The 24,354-nt window shown below is 36.6% G+C and overlaps 1 protein-coding gene across 3 annotated transcripts in view; it reads right to left on the reverse strand.

The window, feature by feature from the left end:
* Nucleotides 1–24,354, reverse strand: part of WWP1 (WW domain containing E3 ubiquitin protein ligase 1) — a 62,783-nt gene that overhangs the window by 26,903 nt on the left and 11,526 nt on the right. The window contains exons 2-6 of one of the 3 annotated variants that reach the window (XM_055798420.1): nucleotides 9,449–9,539; nucleotides 5,587–5,725; nucleotides 3,090–3,214; nucleotides 194–331; nucleotides 30–96 (exon numbers count right to left, since the gene is read on the reverse strand). In XM_055798420.1, the coding sequence (XP_055654395.1) occupies nucleotides 30–96; nucleotides 194–331; nucleotides 3,090–3,214; nucleotides 5,587–5,725; nucleotides 9,449–9,518 (539 nt within the window). In that variant the 5' untranslated portion in view covers nucleotides 9,519–9,539. Of the gene's footprint in view, nucleotides 1–29; nucleotides 97–193; nucleotides 332–3,089; nucleotides 3,215–5,586; nucleotides 5,727–9,448; nucleotides 9,540–24,354 lie in introns of those variants that run through there. The other 2 variants (XM_055798422.1, XM_027780504.2) reach the window with 2 other exon arrangements.

The following is a 24,354-nucleotide window of genomic DNA, read 5'->3' on the forward strand; positions in this document are numbered from 1 at the left end:
ATAGCATAAACACAAAAGTAAATTCCTACCTGGATGTACTTCTTGATGCAGCGTCTCTGCTTTCATGCACAGCCTCCCCATTTTGCTGAACTTCTACTGAACAATAAGAAACAAATTCAACAGAAATACTCTATTATGTCTGTTTGAAACCTTAATCAAAATATTACCATCCGACTTAATTATTTTAACTTACTGGTTGCTGATGAACTGAGATTTGTAAGAGATTCTTGTTCAACAACCAAACCATCCAGCACAACTGTCAGTTCACCTGTTTGCACCATGCCACTCTTGTTTTCCAAAGAGAGTTTCAACTGTTCTTTCACCTTCTCCACTAAAAATGGAGTTGGGGTGGATAGGGGGAGAGAAGGAGAGAAGGGATAAAAGGTTAAATTCTAAAAAACATTAAAAGATATTTTCAACACAAAAACGAGATACATGTATTTAGTTGTACAAAACTGAACGTGAGAGATACTCAGATGATTCAAACCAACATAGAAATCACTAAGGAGCTGTGTAAATTTATATCTTCTGTGGGTAAAAGCACAGTTTATTGGAAAAATAAATTGGCCATTTACAGAGTATATTCTATAGGTATGCTATAGGATCCACATGGTTTCAGTACTTTATTATTAATGATTTCCCAGGTTTGCTGTTTCCACTGAGCCCTTTTGAAATTATGCACTACTTACATAACATGAGACAGCTTAAAGTCAAACAACTTCTGAACCACACATCCAAATTTTGCAAATGACTGGGAACCTCAGTCTACAACCACAGCTTATGTTCATTTCTCATATCACCTTCCAAAACTAATTCTAAGAGACCACTGAAAAGAACATCACTTTGAGGAAGAAATAAATACAAGGACGGCATAGACTTCTTCCTCAGTTTTAAAAATTATTTTTAGTAAATCCTTACTAGCATTTTCATAGATCCCAACTCCATGATTAAACAGTAACAAAGGAGATTACTTGAGTTATCAAAAATGAAATCAGAAGATATCTTTACCAAAAGAAATTTTGAGATATACAAAAAAATGTATATGTGGTGCAGTTAAAGAATTCAGTATGACTGATAAGCAATGCACATACTTGTAGAGATATATACATAATCCACAAGTAAAACATGCTGTGGATGCTGCATAATTATCTCTAAATAAACTATTACTAGTACAGCAGTAAAAGCTACATGTCATAAATCCAAACACAGTCAGCCATGAGTTCACGTTAATCAGGTTTAAATGGTTAAGGCCTTTTAGTAGTTGCGGTCTCAGATTATAAGATTAATCTTTCAAGATCTACCACCATATTTCACTCCATATGATAGCATTCCAAGTTAAAGCTTACTGTGCACTGCCATGTATTAAACTAGCATTTCCTTTTTTTTTTTTTTCCATTCTTAACACATATCATAAATGAACAATAAACATTAAAATTGGGAAGGCTACCATAAGCTACTGCCAGATACCATCTAAACTGTTACTTTAAAGAGCAGGTTCAACAATGTAGTTGGGCAGCAGTTACCAGCAGACACCCACTGCTATATTAGAAAGAATTTCAAAGTACTTCAAGTTGCTGGAGCAAGCACAAAGCTTGCAAATCTACAGAATTAATGATTTTGCAATCTGCATTTTGGAAAATGGTACTACCTGAAAGAACAAAGAAACTAGCCTACCACTGAGTTGTTAAATTAACATACTTTTAAATCATCATTTCTGCAAAGGGTGATGGGTTTAGCTTCTGCTATTTTAACAGGTTATGCCTCCAACCCAGATCAACAGTTGGCTGTGGTCCAACTGAGCTGGCAAGAAAGCTGGAAGGGGTGTGGGCAGCAATTCAATACTGGTGGTGGTTAGTGAGAGAAAGTAACAACACCAATTCTAAAGGTTCTGCCTTTAGAGAACTTCCCCTTCACATTTTATTCAGTGAAGAGCCATTCAGTGCTGTATTTTAGAAGAGGTATCAATAACTGAGTGACTGAAAAACAACAATCAGATTATTCTACCACTGAATTATTGGATAGTCTAATGTATATCAAACTGCTGACTTGCCCAAATCAGAAACACTGCACATAAATTACTTTGGTGCAATGTACGGCTAAGTCAGTCAACCATTCCCAGAAAGAATTTGCAAAGTTGTTGGATCCTACATCCTCTGGATCTTGATAATAAAAATTAAACTTTTTTTTTTAATCATTATTACAACCCAGTTTCTTCTGATATACTTTTTTTAATTTAAAAAAGAAGCAGTTTTCCTGCTTAATTATGGACTTTTGGGCAGAAACTTTATAATACTGCTAAAAAAGCCCACCTGATTTTAGATTCTGTTTCAATTTTCTGTAAGAATCAGAAAAATGAAGCTTTATTCCAGCTCTCCTTTTCCCCCACCTCCCCAAACGGAGCTCTTAGGTTTATATATCTAACTTGCGAGAAAGGTTAGAGATTGTTTTAGCTGGAATTCTACTGCCACTCTGGAGTGGAATTTAAAGTGTGGATTCACCATCTTCTTGTACTAACGAAAAAAAGTTTAAAAAGCAAATTAGATAAAGAAGACCCATTTTAATTCTATTAAAGACAGTTAAAATTAGAAGTTACATAGAACACAACAACCTCTCATGTACTCTAAGGGAGTTCTCAAATGTTTCACATTAATCAGTGGTTCTTACTGCACTCTGAGCAGCTAAATTATGAGGGAAAGATATACAACCTTTCTATTAGTGATTCCAGAGAAGGAAAACATGAAAAAAAATCACATAGATGGCTTTTCTGAAAGTTTAGACTTTTTTTTTTACCAAGTCTAAAACAGATCTTCTAGCAAAATAGTTACTAGATTGCCACAAAACACCGTATTTAGTCACTTCTGCTTTTACTTAATTAACTCATACTCTATTGTTTGTTTCAAAATTATTATATCCCATTGTTACATTTAAATTGCTTTAGATAGCACCGACATCTCTAGAAGAGATGAGTAAAGACATCAACTGAAAGTCAGTTGTAATTTCACATACGGTTAGTAGTCTAGTTGACAGTTTGATGTATAATTAGTAATAATAATTCTACTTTACTCAAAATATCCTTCATGATAACTTACATTTTCTATTGTGTATTTCCAAAGCTTGTCTCAAGTCTACAGTGGCTCTTCCTAATAAAGCATCTGCTTTTAAAGTGTGATGGCTCCACACTCTAAATTCCAGCGTAGTCTGTGGAGTCACATTCCTGCATATAAAATACATTTTTTAAGAGATATATACAGATTTTAAAGTATTTGTTCTTGCTACTAGGAGTATTTGAACTTAATTCACTTTCTCATATTTGTTGGATTTCTTCATACTAATTAACTGAAAGAAGTTTTTGTACTGCAAGGGGAAATTTTTAACTAAGAACTGCAAACACTGATATTTATACGTAAGATCACACTTAAAGTGCATTACTATGATAACATAAGGAATTTGAAGAGTATCAGAATAACCCACACTACACTCAAATCTCAGTTATATAAAACATATCTTACTTTATGAAAGACATATTTTCCCTATTCCTCACTATTCCAGAATTCTAACCAAACACTCACATTATTAAATGTGAACAAAAAGGTGGTAAGTATACTTGTCTGTCACTAGAAAGAAAAATACTATTAAAAAAAAAAAGGAAAAAGCAACCAATCAGCTACTTGCAAGCAGGAAGAACTCACTTAATAGGCATCAGCGTGCCATGAAAATGTTTATAAAACACTATTTGTGAATCCACAAGTATATATAAAACCATAATGCATACTCACAGAAATCAGAGGGGAAAATATCAAATGATGTAGCTAAAGTAAAAATTGGAGGGAAGCAGAAAGGTAAAGTACCAAATTACAGTAATATTATGATAACCTTTGGCAGTGATCTCTCCCCTGCTCAAGAAGGAAAACGGGAAGCTATGCTAGGTCCTGGAGAGCAAGTTTAGTAGTACAGGTTCTAGTACTGCAAGAGTGCTCCTGGCTGTGAAAAATGCAGTGCAAAAAGTCAAAGGCCACATATCCATCACTACTCAATATGGACAGTTATATCAGCATTGATGAAAACAATACTAAAGACAATCCCACGATCCCAACAATCGGGCTAGCTTTATAGTAATAGTCACTTGAGTGTGTTGGACAATGTGCATCATTTTTGCTGAAACCCCTGAGAAAATTTATGTTTGCCTTTTGATTAGGCTGCCTTCTAATGGAAGTCTTACTGAAAGACCAGCTCTAAAAATAAATGGGAAAAAAAAAACCAAAAAAAAAAAAAAAACAAAAAACCACACACCACCTACAAATACAGAATATATTGCTGGTGCTCATGCATATTCATGGAAGAGAGGGTAGTTTGGTAAACGAGAGGATCCACTTATCCTCAGACTGGGCAACTAAAACAACAATACTATTACAATAGCCAGAGGACGAGGGGGCCAGAACACCTTATATACCTAAGGGTAAGATCCTAAGTAATACGGATGATGGAATGAGTCTGCTTTGCTGTAGCGTGCATGGCAGATTACCTTGTTTCTACCAGCTCACCAAATCCTGACAAATCGAATCTGCCTCCTCAACAGAAACTCTGGTCTCTGTGAATATACCGAGAACTCTGTACTTGAACTAGTAATAACTCCTGGAAATCATCATCAGGTCCAAGACTACAGTATTCTCTTTTGCGACCCTGCAAAGGGCTAATAAACTCTACTGAACCTGAAACATTCAGAAACATCACAAAGGAATACTCGGTTCATTCAGCCCAAGTTTGGAGCTAATAAGTAGGTGTTCCCAGGCAAACACTTCCCCAAAGCTAAGTATGTTGTAGTACTCCCCACGCTCCAGCACTGTTAGTTATAGGAACCTGGCGTGGCACTAACGAAGCTGGCTACTGCACAGACAAGTCAGGTGCTGTAAAATGTACTGGCCCAGGCTCAATTCCACTTGATAGTAACTATGCCGTTTCCAGACACAAATTGGAAGCAGTACAATCTTGCATGTATAATAAGGCATTCTAGCCAACTGCACGGTGCAAGATTGCTAGCTCTTCATAGAGTCATGTTTAGGTATATCTACACCCATAGCATAGTTAAACCAAATTAAATCACAAGAAGATTAAAAAGGTCAAACGTTATGATAAATTTTGTTTGTCACTTTGCAGTAAACTGCTTTCATGTTTGTATGCCTTCACCAGGAAATTTAAAGAAAGAAGTGACCTTCCTCATAACTACTACTTATCCAGCTGAGATTATTTTCCTTTTAAAGTTGAGAATGACATAGCTTTTTTACTATGTCATAGTATTTTATTATTAACAACTTCTATAGAGGAATCAAACTTGAATGGTCTACAGCGCTAACAAATATCAAGAGTATACCATGTATAGCAACTGTATGCAAGGAACACTGTACAAAAAGTATTCTCAAAACATTGTAAGAATTCAGAAAAAATATTTCATTTGAAATAAATATTATCTTATGTCTGCATTTAATCATCAACAGCCAGAGAAAACAACGTAGGCATCCAAGCTTAGTAAATATTTGCCTGCAATATCTGCCTAATAAATAGTATAAAAAACCTGAAAAAGCTACTTACACTGTCAGCTGCTCATCCCATTTTGGATTTGAAGAACTACTTGATTTTGCTGTTTTCTTAATTTCTCCATCTGCAGTTAATTCTGTGTAGAAAGTTGTTCCAAACCAATTCTTTTTCCGTTTCAGTTTAGCACTAGAAACTAATAAAATACATTGTTTTATCTACGACAGCATATTGTTGCTGAAAAAACAGAAAACATACTGCCTACAAAATGTATGAAACACAGCATGGCAACGTTATTCCTCATCCTTTCTACTTCTGCTGGATATAAAGAGGTCAATGCTAAAATGGTAGCTTTTCTTTTCAAAAGCTACTTTGTCAGACAGTTGAAAACAATTGCAGCATTTCTCTTCACCACGTACCAGCAGGATGGGTTGGAGAGACAGCACAATTATTTCAGACATAAACACTGAAAATCATGTGGGTTCTTTTGTGTAATTTCTTATTGTTCTTCCTACTCTTCCCTTAACTGAAAAATACCTAAGTATGATACGTTTGAGAGATTATCAGGCAAACTTTTTTTTTTAAAAAAAAATTGTGTGTAGTTATGAAAGCATATGCAGTTCAGGCCTATTTCAAAGTGTCCCTGTATAGCAAAGCCTGTATACAGAGCTAAATTTCCTTCTTGGTATTACCTGTGTGGTTAATCTGTGGTGTAACACATCAGTTTGTTAAAAGTAAGAAAACAGCTCTCGAATTTCCCCTAAATAGCTCTGTGGATGAACTTAAAGGTTCCAGCTAAATATTCAACAATTAAGAAATAGCAAATGACTGAAGAAGCTATCTTTTACCTCCTAATCGCTGACAAGGTTCTCAGTGTTCCTGAAAATAAATCTGTTCTCTCACTTCCTTGCTCAGCTGAGGAAGTCACTATAAAACCCAGCAGCAGCCTAACTGCCAACATTTTAAATTCTATTTCAGGCAGATGTTGTCTTCAGAAGACCACATCAGTGGACTCACAGCTGTACCTACCTGCTGGCTATGCCTTCTCTCTCATTCCTTCCACACTTCCGCATGATTCTCTTTCCCTTCACTTTCAAACTATAGCAAAGCCGAGTATTTTCAGCCACTTGGAAATAATCCTGCCCCTGTTATTTTTGCATTAGCAAATAACTTCCACTTACTTTTCTGTATGGTAACTAAACTGTCTGAAAGGCAGACAAAAAAGGTCTGTCATGTGTTTCTGGATTACAGAATTTCTGAGACATATACATTAGTTACCTAAAAGTTAGTGGGATGCAAGTGTCCAAGATTCTAAACACAACAGCCATGGACTTTTACTTAATTTCAGTTAAAAGGTGCACACTTAACGCCCTCATACTTAAAAAGTCCAGTCTAAGTCATGTGTCACATGTCATAAAAGGAAAATGCACTCTTGGTAACATTACAAGTAGAAGTCTAAACACGTCTTATTTTTTCATTCCACACGTCATATTTTTTCATCTGAAATCATGATATATTTTTAACCTTTAAGAACCTCTGGTTCTTCCACATTTTTTCCTCCATATTTTACTTTCTAAAAGCAACTGCAACATTTGATAAAATACAGGTATTTAGTCATAATATTCAAGCTTCCTTTTAGTTTTCCCCCTTTTATCTGATTATGTTTTAGGTCATTAGGTTTTGAGTCCCCAAACATGAAAGGAGACCATTATAATTTTTTTTTGTTAGGACTTCGTTTAAAAAAATTAGGACTAAGTAACAAACACCTGCAAAAGACTTCACAAAGACCTAACAAGACAAGATAGATTGGTAAAATATATTTGAAAAAATACTGATGGCAAAACTTGTTGGCAACATGCTGTAACTGTATAAATCCAAACAAGTCTCTTACTGCTTCACATGAATTTCCTTGTCTACAAACTGTGTATACATTAGTTGCTGCCTTTATAAATGTGCTTTTTAATTATAGTGTCTGAAACGTAAGTCTAGACTCTAAAGCAGCATAAACTCATCTCAGCATAACCCAGTGCAGGTCAGCAGCACTACAGTACCACACTCGTCTCCCATTTCTTTCCCTGTAGTGCCACTGGCATTCCCCTGATCTTGCAATGAAGACCTTTAGAGAACTAAACCTTCAGAAAACTAATCCTAAAAATTGCACAAATTTCTTCCTACTTTGATCCTTGAACCAGATCTTTTGAAGTCAACAGAAGCTCCAGTGCCACAAAAATAGAAGACTACTTATGGAAGGAGCAGTACAGTACAGGATACCAAAATGATCACTTCTGCATACACAGATCTGAAGTTACGGGTCATTTGTGTAACAGTTTGCTACAGTTACACATATTCAATCTACAGGTGGCTCCATCTATGCTGTTAGTTATTGCCAGTTTTGATGATTCATCACTTTATCAAGTTATTTAATCCTTAAACTGGGTTAATCAGTTTTAAGGTTCCTCTCTTATCAGATTAGATAAAATATCTATTTGGGGGACTCCGCAGCAATGTATTTTTTACCAGATGACCTGGCCATCTTTGGACCATCCAGCATGATACATCTTTCTTGAGATGCAGCTTTTTTTAAGACATAGTATCTTACTCATGTGCTTTCCAATTTTTGTTCAAAATAGCCTTAATATATTCATGGCCATGCATTCATTCTTACAGGGTTCCCAGATTTCGTAAGATCCCTGGAAAGTGCAAATTATTTATCAATGGTAAAATAATACTTACATACATACATTCACACTTATACATTTATGTATATATATATATATGCACAACATCTAACTACTTGCTGGTAACATTACTACTTTTAGATACTGTAACACTGTCATAATTAGCTATCAAACTTGTTTACCTACATGCATTTTGCTTATCTTAGGACTACAAGTCTTTGTTCTGCTCTGCCATTCCACAGAAAGAGCAACTAAGATTGACACCAGTTGTCACATCCCTCACCAGTTCTTACCCATGAGTAGCAAAATGCGTAACATCTGCTCAACATCTACTGAATATGTCCCCAACATAATCAGAAATTTCCAGAATTGCTTGTAGCCCACCATGTTTCCCTTCCAGCAGATATTGAGATTGCTGAATTCTGCCTCGAATTATGCAACAAGAAAAATGTGAACAGTCATGAGATGCAACACAGTAAATTCCAATTGGATAGAAGGAAAAACACTTCCACGTTGATGTGGTTTACCACTAGAACAATCTGCCCAGGAAAAAAGGTAATCTACAACCTTTGAGATACTGAAAATTCAACTGGACAATACCCTTAGCGACCTGATTCAATTTCAAAGGCAGCCCTGCCTTCAGCAAAAGAGCGGACTAGGGAATCCCCAAATATCCCTTCCAACCTGAATTATTCCATATGGCTGTGTAATCCAACCTGCTGCACCCAAGGTTAATACGGGATACCTGTATTATTCTCAACAGATGTCTACCTGATACAGGTAATCAAAGACAACCTTTTGAAGGGCTAGCAGATTTTGTGATTTCCTCCAGTCCTCCTCCAACTTCACTATAACATTGTACCCATTTTCAGCTTGGACTTCATTCAACTGCCCATCTTTTTTGTAGAATTTCAGCAATATGTGTTCCCTCTATAGAATATGTGCCAATAATTATTTATTCCCAAGCAAAATTCCTTCCATTTGTCCCTACTGTTGTACTCAATCTCATTTTTTCTTAATTTGAAGAGATCGTTAAACCCTGTCATCCAACTCACTGTATAACCTCTACCTAGCTTTAATTCATCTACATATATTATAGTCATGTTCTTAACTTTTAACATTTGAGTTATTAGTTAAAATATTAACAATACCGATCCATTTTCTACACTCATTTCAAAAACTGCTTTTATGAATACATATGTTTTCCTGTAAAAATCACCATGATACAAATCACTACTTGCCTGTTACTTGCATCTGTAATCTTCCATTATGGTTGTTACTTGTATCAGATCTTGGTGAGGCTGTGGCCATGTCAGAGGTTTAGGCTTTAGCCTAAAAAAAAAAAATACACAGGTAGCTTATTGAAAAGACTTATCTCTGCATGTTAGTTCCAACTATTAACTAAAATGCTCAACTAATCAGCAAGTTACCAAATGTTACTTAGGTATGGCAGAATGCATTATTTTCAGAACACTAGTTAAAAAAAAAAACCAATTACTTTTGAAATTTGTCTGACGTTACCTTTGAGGATGCCAAGACACTTCAGTAATACATACATTCACATAGTTTAGAACAACTGTGCAAGGCAAAAAAAAATTCAGCTGTGATATTATCAATATTCCTATCTCCAGAAGGTATGCTTATGGTCTGATTTCAGATGTGCTAAGCACCAAGAACTTCAAATGAACAAAACATCCAAAACATTTACATGCTTGAAAATCAAGTCATTCCCAGAACAATACACTCAAGCAATAACTTGATTCAGACAAAAAACATTTGAATTCTATCCCTAGATTTGCAATCAGCTTTCTATACCACTGTTGTCCATCCACAAATCACTTCCCTCACCTATTGAGACAGTAATAGGACCACCCCATCTTATCATTCCATGGCTAAAATTGTGTGGCTCTGATCTTATCTGGGACATCCCAGTACTTGAAGGACATGCGGACAAACATCACTCGTGTCCTCCTGAATTACTACACCTGAAAGAAAGCTAGAAGTAAAATATTCTCTAGCAGACAATTATTTTTCATGAGAAAAGAATACATACATTTAAAGTATACTTTCCAGGACCCGAATGAACTTCCATATAATTATTTCTGTGAACATTAATTGGTATTGATAATAATATGGTAACAGTAAAGTCACCAAATCTTTTTGATCATGCATCTCTATCAGTAAAAGATTTTTGAGCATGCACCCCCTAATATGTGTATATTTAGAAATTATATATAGGTATTACTGTACTACTGTATTTTGTACATTATAAAACATAAAAATATAAATTAAGAAGGATGAGCTGAAGATAAAATAAACGGTATTTTATTTACCGTTTAATTAATGGTGAAAAAAATATTTTTGCTCTCACTAGAAATATTTTTTTCTTTCTGAGAGCCATGTGACTAAATATGCTTCATTTTAAAAATGTTGGCTTAACACTTTGTAATACAGTCATCTGAAGGTCTAGTTCTAAATTCAGTATGTCTCAGTACTTGGTTTTAATGGCTCTCAGAGCTGGAAAAGACAATTAACAATGATGTGTACATCAAAATGAAAGTACATCACTGGCTGGACTTGCTACATACAAAGTTTATTCTTGAAATGTGGTCAGGAAATTTCCATCTGCCTGATATCAATCAGCTATTACTGCAAACTAATAGAAGATCATGCATTTTGATATTTTTAACAAACGGTTCAAAACCCTCTGAAACTCTTCAACTGGAAGACTTGAAACAGGTAAGGAAATTCTGTTACACAGTTTAAGTGTACAGATATTAGAGTTCTTGTGGGTGTCACACATCTTTTCTGGCAACAAAATCCAGAAAATATCCATTTTCAAAATGTTCTATCCATAGCATGAGTTTCTTTTAAAAAGAAGTCACCTTTTTGCCCATTGGCATCACCTTCACCTTGAACGGATAGTGTCTTCATTTTTTTTGAAAATACCTGTTAGTCAGCATACTGCTGACAACCACCTGTCATCACAGACCACATCAGCAAATTCAGAACACTCGTCTTTTTGTGAAAGAAATACGCAGAATTAATCTTTAACTTTTACAGTTCTTCTAAGCACTTTCCCATGACAACCACCAAACTTCTGCATGCTACAAAAGATTTTCCTGGTCACTCCCCATGTCATTACAAATTATAAAGATTCTGCTATTTAAAGGCCCTGTTTTTACACAATTAACCACAATGATGACATCTTGCCGCACTTCGTGCTCCAACTTCCTTGATGTTTGCTTATGCATGACGCAGTGAATGTGTTCCACGTGTGCTGCTCTCCTTGTAACTTCACCCCAGAATCCTTTTTACCTTCAAAGCAATCCATCAGTACGTACATTTGCAGTTTTTCCATTTAAAAAAATAACAAACAACCCAACAAATGTTGTTATTAAAGAAGTCATTTACTGTTAAGAATATATCTTCTCTGGTACATCTTTCCTTAGTGACTTAGTTCTTTGTGTATTTCATTAACAACACAGAACCTAGCAACTACCATAAGCTGAGCCACATTACAAGCATCTATACTTTCATCCAACTGTATAGCAAGCCTCAAGCCTCCCACACTGTAAATTTTTCTAATATTTATTTCTTCAGATCTCTGGCAATCTGTTCTAGACATCTTTCAACAGTATCTGCTGACAAAGGAATGCATGTCTGCTTGTAACCATATTCTTTCCCATGTATTATTTCAGATATTCTTACAGCGAGGAAGATCAAGTGTTTCTCCAATAATTTGTGGCTTCTATGTCTTTTGCTATTGAGAAACCTCAAAAGAGGCTTCTAAAGATCCATCATTAAGTTAGTGAAATCTTCAAGTACTGGACCGAGTATCACAGGACTTTAAACATTGCTGAAAAAAATCATGGAGGTTTGTCTTCATGTTCTGGATAGCTGTTTTTTTCAATGCCTTGCTAATTGTGATGGATTCATACTATCATTAGCTGATATTTCAAGGTACAATATTCTCGTAGGGCGAGGTTCAGCATTAATTCTAGTGGATGTATATCCATATTTCAAATTGCCTTCTTGATAAACTCAATATTTTTTTTGCCAACATATTGTCAGATCTAATTGCCATTGTTTTTACCTCATATTGCATCTGGCTAGGAGCTCATGCTAGAGTAGGAGAAACATCAGCTCTGCCATGTTCTTATTGTTCACATTATTAGTATTCACTTCAATCCACGGTCTCTTTGCAGGAATTTTTTTAAGTTACTTGCCCATTTTATGAGGGTCAGTTTAGTTAAAACTAAATATAATCCATAAATCCACCTAACTGGACACATGTAAACTGCATACATTGCAATATACTGAAAGTGAAAGAACAAGTGAAGGCACTGCTGTGACCCCTTCACACTCTGGAATTCTAAGTCTGCCCTCAGGACACCTCACCAACTATACATGACACAGGACCAAGTGAGGGTGCCAGTGTCAATATGAGGTTGATTTCTTTCTTATTTTTCAGATAAAATACAAACCCTAATATTTTATTCCCACACCTCAATGGATGGTCTTGTACACCTCATTTTGGAGGCTGCTGAGATAGAAGACATCAAAGGAGCAACACATGCAATCAGTTCTGTGGCAAGTAAAGTCAAATTCTTCACAAGAAACCAAGATCTGCAATCTAGTTCTAATCATACATTAAAAAAAATATTTTAGGCATACTTTTGTAACTGACAAATTGCAATAATTTTTACTAAGCTTTTTTTCCACCTACTGTTCAACCTGCATAGATCTAAAACGCTAGGGGAGTTATTTGGTTTTATTTGGTTGGTTGGGTTTTGTGGATTTTTTTAATCTCTACTCATATCATGCACAAAGTAAAATAAATAGAGAAATGAACTGTGTCAAAGTCCTCAGGTAGACAGCACATTGCCTAATCTCCTCAGGTTTTCAGTGCTGATTTATCTGCAAGGCACACCACCTGCCCTACCCTGAGTTTCTGGCTCTGCTTCTGACTAAGCTGCTAACTGCATTTGGCAAACCCCTGTTTGTTAAGCTACTGGTAACAGGGAAGTGATAATTCACTACACTTAGCTTTGCGTCTTTCCCCTTGAAGGAAAAAATTACCATGATGCCTGGAAAAAATTACTAGAATGCCAGGGACATCCGAACAGGGTGGAGAAGAAACAAAGTTAGGCTTGGGGCTGCATGTTTCTGCAATAACTACATGACTGCCTCCCACATCAAGAGTGCCCCCATGTTCTGTTTCTGCCCTGTAAAATGAACATCCTTCTGTAACAGAAGTCTTTCTTATATTCTTGCCAATATGGTACCCCAAGGTACATTTACACAGCAATTATTACAATTCCGTATGTTTAGTATGTTGCAAGCAAAATACTACATTAACATGTATGTCAAATAGTATTTAGAAAAACAAACTAAAAAATGTGAAAGTGCAAAAAAAATCTTTTAAATAAACATAACTTTTTATCAACAATACATGAAGAAAGTGTTATGTCATATGTTATATCCATAAGGGTTTTACTGAACAGAGCAAATTAGTTGAACTGACTGATTCTGGTCTCATCATGTTCCAAATATTCCAAAGCTGCAGTCCTCCCACCCTTGTTTAACTGGTTAGGAATGAGGAACTGGTTAGGAATTAAGGGAGAAGGACACATTAAAATTTCTCCAAGTCAAAAGAAGGAAACTAATCAATTGGTTTTTCCAGTAATGTTTTTTTCAGGAATATGTAAATAACAATTATTTAAGCTTCAGTCACCAGTTATTTTCATCCCTGATTATCCAAACTCCACTACCGACATTTTTAAATGAAGTTAACAGGTTGTTGTCCCATCAGCTGTGATGCAGGTTGGTTGGTCTGGTGCAAGCCTGCTCACATCATGGAGTTTGTAGTTTTCATTCAAGATCCAGAAAGTTACTCTTATGGTATTACTTAAAAAAAACAAAGAAACAAAAAATCCAAAGCCTTCACTGCCTGATGCACATTGGGTCACAACTCGCTCCCAGTCAAATGTGTCTTTCTCCTGGGTAAACAAAGCCTTCAAGAAGAAAAATTGGCCAAGTTACATTGTACAAAATGAAGGATCTTATCTAGAGCCTTGGACACCTATTACTCCCTGCAAGCTAGTAAGGATACATGACAACCGTTGCTGCACAATTGAAGAAGAGAAGCATGATCCAGAACATAGCCCCTCAGCCTTTGATAAGAAAATTACTACCATGATGTAGCCATAGGGGGTGGAGGGGGATGGGACACAGGATGACAACCCTATTTATCATATGAATTGTTTGCAGTAGTGATAAAAACAGCGTTAGTGACATTATGTAAGGTACTAGTACTGATTGTCATACTCAAGAAAAGGACAGGACATGAACAGCACTACTGGGAGAATAAAGACAATGCACGAGTAGTCTAATAAAGAATGGAAGTAAATTTGCTCATCATCTATAAATATATCAGGAACATGCAGAAATCAAAAATAAAGACTACTGAATTAAAAGAATAGTGTTGATAGATGTTTCCAAAAATCTCATGTTTCTGGGGGCAAGGTTGCAGCAGAGACAACAAGCACATACTGTATGAAACTAAGCAGGGACAGTAAAGAAGTCACACAGAGGGACTGACAGACTTGTACTAGGCTGGGATTATACCACCACTCTAATGCCTCAATAGAAGCACAAATTTTCATAAGATGAGAAAGATTTTTAAGAGTTCTACAACTAGAAATTCTTCAAATACTGAAAAAATGGAAGTTTCAAGGAGTAGGAGCCTCTGTCTTCATAAGCCAAAGAAACTCTATCTGCATGGCCAAAAATAACCAAACTTCAACTAAAGTTGTCCGAGCTTGGTGAAGGAAGGGATGGGATTGCAATTACAGGAAGTGAAGTGATGATATTCATTTGGAGGATTGAGACATTTGCAGAACAAGAGATAACATCAAAAGCAAAATACCAGTACTTAACCTAATTTGTAAGGAAGTATATATGAGAAATAAAAACAGGTGGTGAAGAAGCACTGGAAGATGGGGTGTGTTGTTTTGTTTTTTTAATAAATGATTTTTTTAAGTTTTATTTCAAATAATGCAAGCCCTAACCATTAATGGGCAAGGGAACACTATGTCCTACAGGCACTATTTACTGCTTTCTTGCATCATGCACACACTTTTTTTCCTCAGCCCTAAATCCCTTTTTCTTGCTACTCAAAATAAATGCCCAGTTTAGCTACTGAATATGTTAAGGGTTAAAATATTTGAGGTTATCTCTAGATAATCTTAAAAAGAGGATTACATACAATATAAGAGTCACCATCCTTATAATCTTCCTGAAAATCATGGCATTAATTCTCACAGGGCTGCAGTCACCACACATTCCCAAATACGAACTTGCTACACCTCTTTATTCAAGTTCTAGATTAACCTTAATTGGTCTAAAGGACATGAAGCTTTACTTTCAGAATTGTTTCACTAACACATACAACACCCCCTCCCCTAAATTCCTGGACCAAAAATGAATTAAGAGAGAGTCTTGAGAGCCACATAAAGATCACAGTTATCACAATGCTTCTGTCTAAACCAGGGGTCCTCAAACTATGGCCCACGGGCCAGATACAGCCCCCAAGGGTCCACAATCTGGCCCCTGGTATTTACAGACCCCCCCGCCGGGGGTTGGGGGGGAAACCAAGCAGCCGCAGATGACTGCCTGCCACTGCATCTGCGCGCCGGCCCCCTGGTTAAAAAGTTTGAGGACCCCTGGTGTAAACCATCCTCATCACACAAAACCATTACATCAACTGGAAAAGTACAATCTATTTATTAACCCCTATAACAGATTTTTTAGAAATTAATATTGCTTCAATCATATAGATTATTTTGGGTAACTACAGATCAATTAAGACAAAATAAAACCCTAGCAAAACCACAGAATGGCTGACATATTAGACTACTAAAAAAAATTAAGGGATCATTCCATAATTCATGTGAATCAACAGTTTCATGGAAGACAAGTCTAGTTAACGATAACAGCATTTATAAATTTACACTTCTGTGAAGAATTTTCTATCAAATTCAAAATGCTATTTACACATCAGAACTAAGACCAACACACTAGTCTTTCATAGATGATTTACTTATGAAATTTAAGCAGATACATTTTAAATTACATTGCCCATTTGGTAATGAATGCACCTGGTTGAGATTTACTGTCGTGCTACATTGAAATAAATGATGGCATTTCTTGTGAAGTTGAAAGCTAAAAAGTATCGCTGCAGCAGCAAACATATTTATAAATCGATGGTTTGAATCATTAATTGAGGAGAATTTTCATGAAGAACCAAGCAACTCTGATGTAGAAGAATACAACCACCAACACAGAAAGTCCTTTCATTACTCATATGATACCACAGGAGTCAAGCCAGGAATAAAACAAAAAGAATCGTACCAAGTTTAAGACAGTAGGGTCTAATTACTGGTGCTACCAATTCACAATGGATGGAAAATCCTACCACATGGAACAGTTAAAATATAGGAAGAATGTTAAAATATAGGAAGAATGTGCAGAAACAAGAAGTTACACAATGTGGCTTTTCAATTTAACTTTAAATCAGAAAACCTGCAAACTGAGACAGTATCAAGGGAGTATTTCTACACACACACACAAACTCCCAATTACCTATAGAAAGTCAACACACTAAAAAAAAAAAACAAACAAACAAACAAGAAAAAAAACAACCAAACAAACAAAATGACATAGGCAGGAACTCAGAAGCCATCCATAAAGCTGTGGTAGAATAGAAAATAAATATAATTGCAATTTAAAATTATTTACTCTCAATCACAATATATTTGGGCTTACTGATTGTGCTTTAATGACCATTGAGTTATTCTCTTGCTAATCTGACACTGTTCCAGAAAAAATATAGAAGATGGTGGATAAGGAAAAAAAAAACAACCATGAACAAATTACACCATGAATGAGCACTGTTGAATCAAGTCTTCCTGAATGCCCAAAACCAGAATAAGCAAACTTGAGATCTATTCATATAAATGCCCTAAGCAAGGAAAAAGCAAGCAGATGAGCAAAATGCCTAAATATTACTAACATCCTCATTAACATCTTTAATTCAATTTACTGTAAGTATAAGTAAGAAATGAGTTGGCTAGGTAAAAATCAACATAATGCCATAAATATTATTTTTCCTGTATCTGAGCATATCTTCCAAACAAGAACAGAAATGCAGAAAAATCTCTTCCTCAAAAGATTTTTTTTTTTAAACAAGGAAGCTAATTATTCAAGATTTTCCCAATCCACCCCAACCAAAAAGGTACAAAAGGTTGAAGGAAGAAGTATAGGGTGGGAACGAAATAAGTGAACTGTAACTCTAAAATCTATGGCATTTAACATAATAAATGTGGTTTTGAGCAACCCAGTTTAGTGGAAGGTGTCCCTGCCAATGGCAGGGTTTGAAACTAGATGATCTTTAAGGTCCCTTCCAACCCAATTCTATGATTCTATGGAATAGTTCTACGGAGAGCCATGGAAAAATAACAATACTGACATTAGTTATTTTTCCTTATTACAAAGCGTAAACACAAACACAAGAAAGGCCATATAACTTTGAGTATAAAGTCCTACAGATAAGAAATCTTTAAAATCATTTTAAAAAATGTTTCAGGTTCAGATTAACAAACTATCCAACTACATGATCATGCCTTTATCCGTATTTAGTGCTGTATTACCTGAAACTACCACAATACTGTCACAGTTCTATCAGATGCAAAACTGAGTATGTGCACCACCACAGTATTAGCACACAAATTTGTGTTCTACACTTCAGACATTCCCTTCCCGACCTCCTGCCTCGACATACAAGCACTTTAGTTTTCAAGACTGGATAATTTTCTGGCAACAAACTCCTTGCTCCTTCAGTGGAAAAAAAGGGCCTGGAGGCAGGACTAGAAATGTGGACTACTTCCTAGTTTCCCAAACACAGTAGAAGGGCTGTCTTTTTCCTGAAAGATGCTCACACACAGTTGCTTTGCCACCCTATACTGCATGCTTCACCATCGGCAAAGTCTCCCAAGAACATGCCTCCTTCCCACACCTCACACTCCAGAAGATCACAACAGCTACAGTACTGAAAGATTCCGACCCCTACCGCCTCCTGAAATCACTGATCGCTTGTCCAAAACCTTTAGCAGAGCTGCAACAATTAGTCTTTTTACATTATCAAAAAAGCCAGTACCATAAAAGCATAAGATAAAAACAAAATAGGTGTTATTAAGTGGTGGTAAAACCAAAAATAGAAAAATTATAGAGATTTTTCTATTACAGTAGCTTTTAAGATAATACAGTTCCTAAACCAGCACACTAAAGGAGTTCTACAATAGTCCAAAATATAAGAGAAAGCTTTTAAAACAATGAAATTGTTGATAAACGAAAACTTAACTTTCCATTTTTCCTCTTCAATTCTCACAAGAGGTTTACCTTCAACGGGGAAGGGAGGGCAGAGGAAGAAGGGAGGGGAAGAGGGAGGGAGGGGAGGGAAGGGACTCATGACTCCTCTACAACAAAATCAAAAATTATAAGGTTGGAAGCAAGTTTCTTGATGTGCAAATAAGAACAAAAATAAGAAAAGGAAAAAGAACTTTTCTTATCTCAGATGCAAGTACATTTCACAACTGATTCCCTCCCATCCAGACTCCCCAAATCCCAAATTTTATTCAATGCAATTCTGATTTGAAAGTCTATTTCACTATTTAACAACAATAAAAATGGCAATGATGGCTAATCCCAGGAGGATCATGAAATTTAGGTGAACACTCTCAAGACCAAGAACCTTTAAATTTGCATATTCTGATCACATCTTTACCAAAGGCACAATATTTTTCTAATTTTATTATAGCAAATTGAATGTATGTCTACTGAACTGAATAATAATTAAAAAAAAGTTACAGATGTTAACTGCATTCCTTACAGAGAGAACAGATAATTCTATATTACTACAATAATTAAGGGCATCTCCCTTTGACATTGGGAAACTTTCATCTCAGAAACTGGTTACACACAAATAGAGACCAGATCTGTTTCAGATCTGGAGAAGAATCTGTAGACCCAAAAATGTGTTGGCCTTTATTAAACTGAGCACAATAGTAAAAGGTCATTTCTACAACTCATCTTGCCTAGAGCAACACTAATACAAAAATTCTAAGACTAGACACTCCCTAAACAGATAGCTTTGGTCATCAACTAAAATTACAATAATGTTTACACCTAGGCAAAGAGAGAACTTTAAAGTCAAAAGTTTTATTTCCTTGAACACTACAAACCTGTTTGCTACTTTAAGAAGCAATGGAAAAACTACACTTACTAGCAAAGGATAACCTCTACAAACACCAGTATGGCCATCTGAGAACCACTGAACTTTCTGTGTGATGTTGGTAACAAAACTAATTCATTGTTCTTCATGAAAATTTGATCTGTCCTCTTCCATGTCAGATGTCCTCTTCCTTTTTAAGATCTACTATTACAGGCTAATTCCAAATGTCTGAAATACCCTTCTCCTTTCTGAACAAATATATGATAAACAGGAATATATTGCAAAGCCCAGTAGGTACTTAGTTTTAGATGTGATGGACTAGGGATACAGACAGAGACATTATGTAGGCCAAGGTATTAGCTCTTATTAATCAGTAATTTATTGGTGTATGTGAGGGGGGAAAAAACCCTCTCCCACGAACAGAAGGTTCCTGCAAAAGGCTATATTCATGAAGGTCTTTTGTATTTAATCAAAGTACTTGCTGGTTTGATACCTTTCAATAGGATACCAGAATTTAAAGTACTTACACATTGTGTTACAACCCTCCTTTTCAGGTATGACTAATTAAAGGTGGGGAAATAGTACCTTGACATACTGCAGACATTTAAAAGGTTTCCTTCACATAAGCACTATGTTACACTTGCTCTTAAGGAATCAAGTTGTTTTGAACACAAGGACAAATTTTAAGAAAAGGAAAATATCTTTTAGTCATACTATTGTTTTAATTATCTCACATTACATGTCCTTCTAGCTAGCAAGGAGTTTTAAAAGTTGTAAATGAACATATTGTAACAGTTACGCAGCCAGTAAGTCCTCCATAAAGTTACTGAAAGTTGCAAAAATGTTAAGAGGGTGGGGTTTTTTAATGTCAAATAGAAAGCCTCGACATTTTTTAATTTATTTAAGTAACAGAATAGAACAAGAACTACAAACTAAAAAAGCATCATTAAGCAGCAGGCCTTGTTTTGTCCCTCTTCTACACACATACAAAGAAACACAGCTCAGTGGCAAAAAACAGTAACCAGTGCTGTTAGACACAAGCAAGAAAGGCAAAGTGCAAGTTACACAAACAGCTCTAACCTTTGGTTTTGAAACTGAATGCTTTACACTGAAGGTCTTAGACTCTTTCAATTTAACTCAATAGATCTGTTCATACAACACTGAAAGGTTGTTTGTTTGTTTGTTTCCACAGACTAAGTCAATTTCCTTGGCTTTTAGTATTTTGCCTTTGCCCCAACACAAGCTGCCAATTCCCAGTCCAGCTTCTTTCTTTACCTGTACAAGTTCAATCACTTCCTGGTTTTTTTTAAACCCCTTATTTTTCATTGTTTTCACCTTTACTAACCTTAACTTTCAGTCCTATGTATATTTTTGTCTTTTAAACCTAAATAATTTAGAATTTCTCTGGGAAATATTTTAATTATCCACCACAGAAGTACACGTGAAAGCCATATGTTACAAAATAAAAAATATTTCAGATTGGATCCATGCAACACGCATGTTCACTATCAGTTTTTCTAACCATGTTTTAAAATTATGCATCATGAAGATGAAAGAACCTGCAATATTACCTAACTTACGTGACACTACACTGAAGGAAGGAAAGGTTATTAACTTTAAGAATCCCTTTGTAAACAATTTAAGCTACAGTCCTATACTCAAACTGAAGGCAAAAGATGGCACAATACATATTTGGAACCGTAAACCACAGAATGACCTTAATAATTAACTTGGAAATTTGTAAGATGCAGTGAGTAGTATTGAACAGCGTCCTTACCTATGAAGTATCATTTGTAAAAGTATTATAAATAGTAGTTTAAGTCATTGTTTAATAGCTTAGAAAATATTAGAAATGGAAACCAGTTTTTCACTGATTAGTTAAAATAATACTGCTAAGAGCACTGACTTTACTTCTCATTAAGGGAAACACCTGATTGCAGTACTTTGAGGACAGGATTGTAGTAAGACCATCATTTGCTGAGCAACAGGTTATTTTCTGTGGCACATACTACTGCTTTTAAACTTCAGTCAAACAAATATTGATGGACTGAAATACAGGTCTCCATCCTGAAAAAAACATTCTAGGATACCATTTCTTAAAATGAAAAACTCGCAACCCTAAACTATTTAACAGAATACTTGGCTACTTATCAAGATGGTAAAATTCCTGAAGATCCATTTACTAATTTCTGCTTAATAATAGTTTGTCCAATTCCTTGGATATTGGTGAGTTTAAAAAAATATGTATGTAAAAAAACCTCAACCATATTCCATCAGACTCGTAACCACTAGCTATACAAACTTGAAAGGACAGCAGTAAGTGCTGTTCAAAATGTCTGTAACCTTAGGACATATTCTATGCTAACAGTGAACACTAGAAACTTTTTTAAAGTCAATGGTCCAATGAAAGTGCTCTGAGCACCAAACACTCATCCCATAAACAACACATTCACTATATATAATCCCAAATCACAGAACAGTTGAGGTTAGAAGAGACCTCTGGAGAACATCTGGTCCAACTCCCCTACTCAAGCTTCGCCACCTAGAGCAAGTTGGCCAGGACTGTGTCCAGACAGCTTTTAAATACCTTCAAGGAGGAAGACTCCACAACCTCCGTGGGCAACCTGTGCCAGTGTTCAGTCATCCTTATAGTAAAAAAGTGCTTCCCGATGTTCAGAGGGAACCTCCTGTGTTTCAGTGTGTGCCCACTGACTCTGGTCCTGACACTGAGCACCACTGGAAAGAATCTGGCCCCAGCCTTTTTGCACCCTCCCCCTTCAGGTATTTTTACACATTGACGAGGTCCCCCCAAGTCTTTTCCAGGCTGATCATTCTCAGCTCTCTCAGCCTTTCCTAAGATGCTCCAGGCCCCTCATCATCTTCATGACCCTTTGTTGAACTCTCTCCAGTATGTCCATGTCTCCCTTGTACCGAGAAGCCCAGCACTGGGCACAGCACTCCAGGTGTGGGCCTCTCCAGTGCTGAATAAGGAGGAAGGATCACCTCTCTACCTGCTGGCAATTCTTTGTCTAACACAGCCCAGGACCCCATTCACCATCTTTGCCCCCAGGGCACACTGCTGCCTCATGTTCAAGGTGGTACTCACCAGGACCCCCAGGACTTTTTCTGCCAGCAGAGTATCTTCCTTCTTCCTGTTAAAACTCAAAAGTACAAGCAAAGCCATCTTCAACTAACAATATCCCTCACTCCTTTACCTAGGAGTAGCTTATAAGCATTCTCAAGACAAAGGAATTACTTGAGGATGAAATGACTGTAAAAGGACCCAAAAATGTTAAGCAGTAAATCCAACTTCAATAAAGCAAAGGAGAATAAAGCTATGAGACAATCCCCATACTTTCTTTACCATCAACACACTGGAGTGAATCTTCAGATCAACCAAAACAGTAAGGGACACAGGTAGCATTTCATTTCTCATGTTTTCACCAAGCCCATAGCACATACTGATGAGTATACCAGTGATATACCAGTGGCCTCCTTAAGATCTGCTTTGACATTAGTAGAATTTCAGCTTCAGCAGTCTCCTCCTCACAGTCTGTAAGGCCTTGTCAGCAGGGCAAGGAAGGCATTAGTTCTTCCTCACAACTAACAGCTTCTCCAGAGATACTTCAACATCCATGATACACGGCAAATATTTTGTTACTAAGATATAAGTTGCCAACCCTACAGCAGACCTACAGAGAACTGAACTAGGAAGCAAACTGTCATTCTTCTTGAACCACAGAACATCCTGAGACGGAAGAGACCCACAATGATCATCAAGTCCAACTCCTGACTCCACATAGGGCAACCTAAAAGTTAAATGATGTATCTAACAGTACTGTCTGAACACTTCTTGAACTGCAAGCATTGGTCAGTTCCCAGAGCTACGGTATCACTGTTATTAGCAAGACTTGGTGGAATGCGTCCCATGATTGGAGTGCTGGGTTGGAGGGCTACAGGCTGTTCAGGACAGACGGGCAGGGCAGGTGAGGTGGAGAAGTTGCACTGTATGTAAGGGAGGGTTTGACTGTACAGCCCTTCGTGATAATGTGGTTGAGAGCCTCTAGATGAGGATTAGGCAGGTAGAAAACAAAGGAGATGTTGTAATGGGTGTCTACTACCAATCACCCAGTCAGGATGTAAGGACTGATGAGTTGGTCTATAGGCAATTTGGAGAAATCCCTGGATCTGTAGCACTTGTCCTTATGGGAGATTTCAACATCCCAAGTATCAAATGGGAGTACCACACTGCTGTTACAAGCAAGTCTGGGAAATTCTTGAAGTCTGTGGAAGATACTTCTTGTCACAAGTACTCAGTGAGCCAACTAGGATGCTGCTAGGCTTGCTATCTGTGAATAGAAAAGGACACAGCAGTGATGCCATGCTATGTGGCTGTCTTGGCCAAAGTGATAATGAAATGGTCGAGTTTAAAATTTTCAGTATAATGAGGAAAAAGGACGGCAGAGTTGCTACCCTGGACTTCAGGAGAGCAAACTTTAAGCTATTCAGGTAGCTATTTAGCAGAGTACCCTGGAAATCTGCTTTTGAGGGCTGAGGAATCCATGAGTGCTGGTCAGTCATCAAGAACCACTTTTTAAAAGCTCAGGAGCAGGCAATTCCACTGTGTTGTAAGTCAAGCAAGCAGGGCAGAAGACCAGCTTGGCTGAACATGGAACTTCTCATGGAGTTCAAGATGAAAAATAAAATGTATGATCTCTGGAAGTAAAGTCAGTCTTTTCAGGAAGATTACAAAGCCATGGTTCATATATGCAGGGAGAAGACACAAAAAGCCAAAGCTCAATTAGTGTTGAAACTGGCCAGGGTTGTGTCAGATAACAAGGGCTTTTTTAAGTA

Source organism: Falco peregrinus, chromosome 3, assembly GCF_023634155.1.
Source record: "Falco peregrinus isolate bFalPer1 chromosome 3, bFalPer1.pri, whole genome shotgun sequence".
NCBI classification, from domain to species: domain Eukaryota; kingdom Metazoa; phylum Chordata; class Aves; order Falconiformes; family Falconidae; genus Falco; species Falco peregrinus.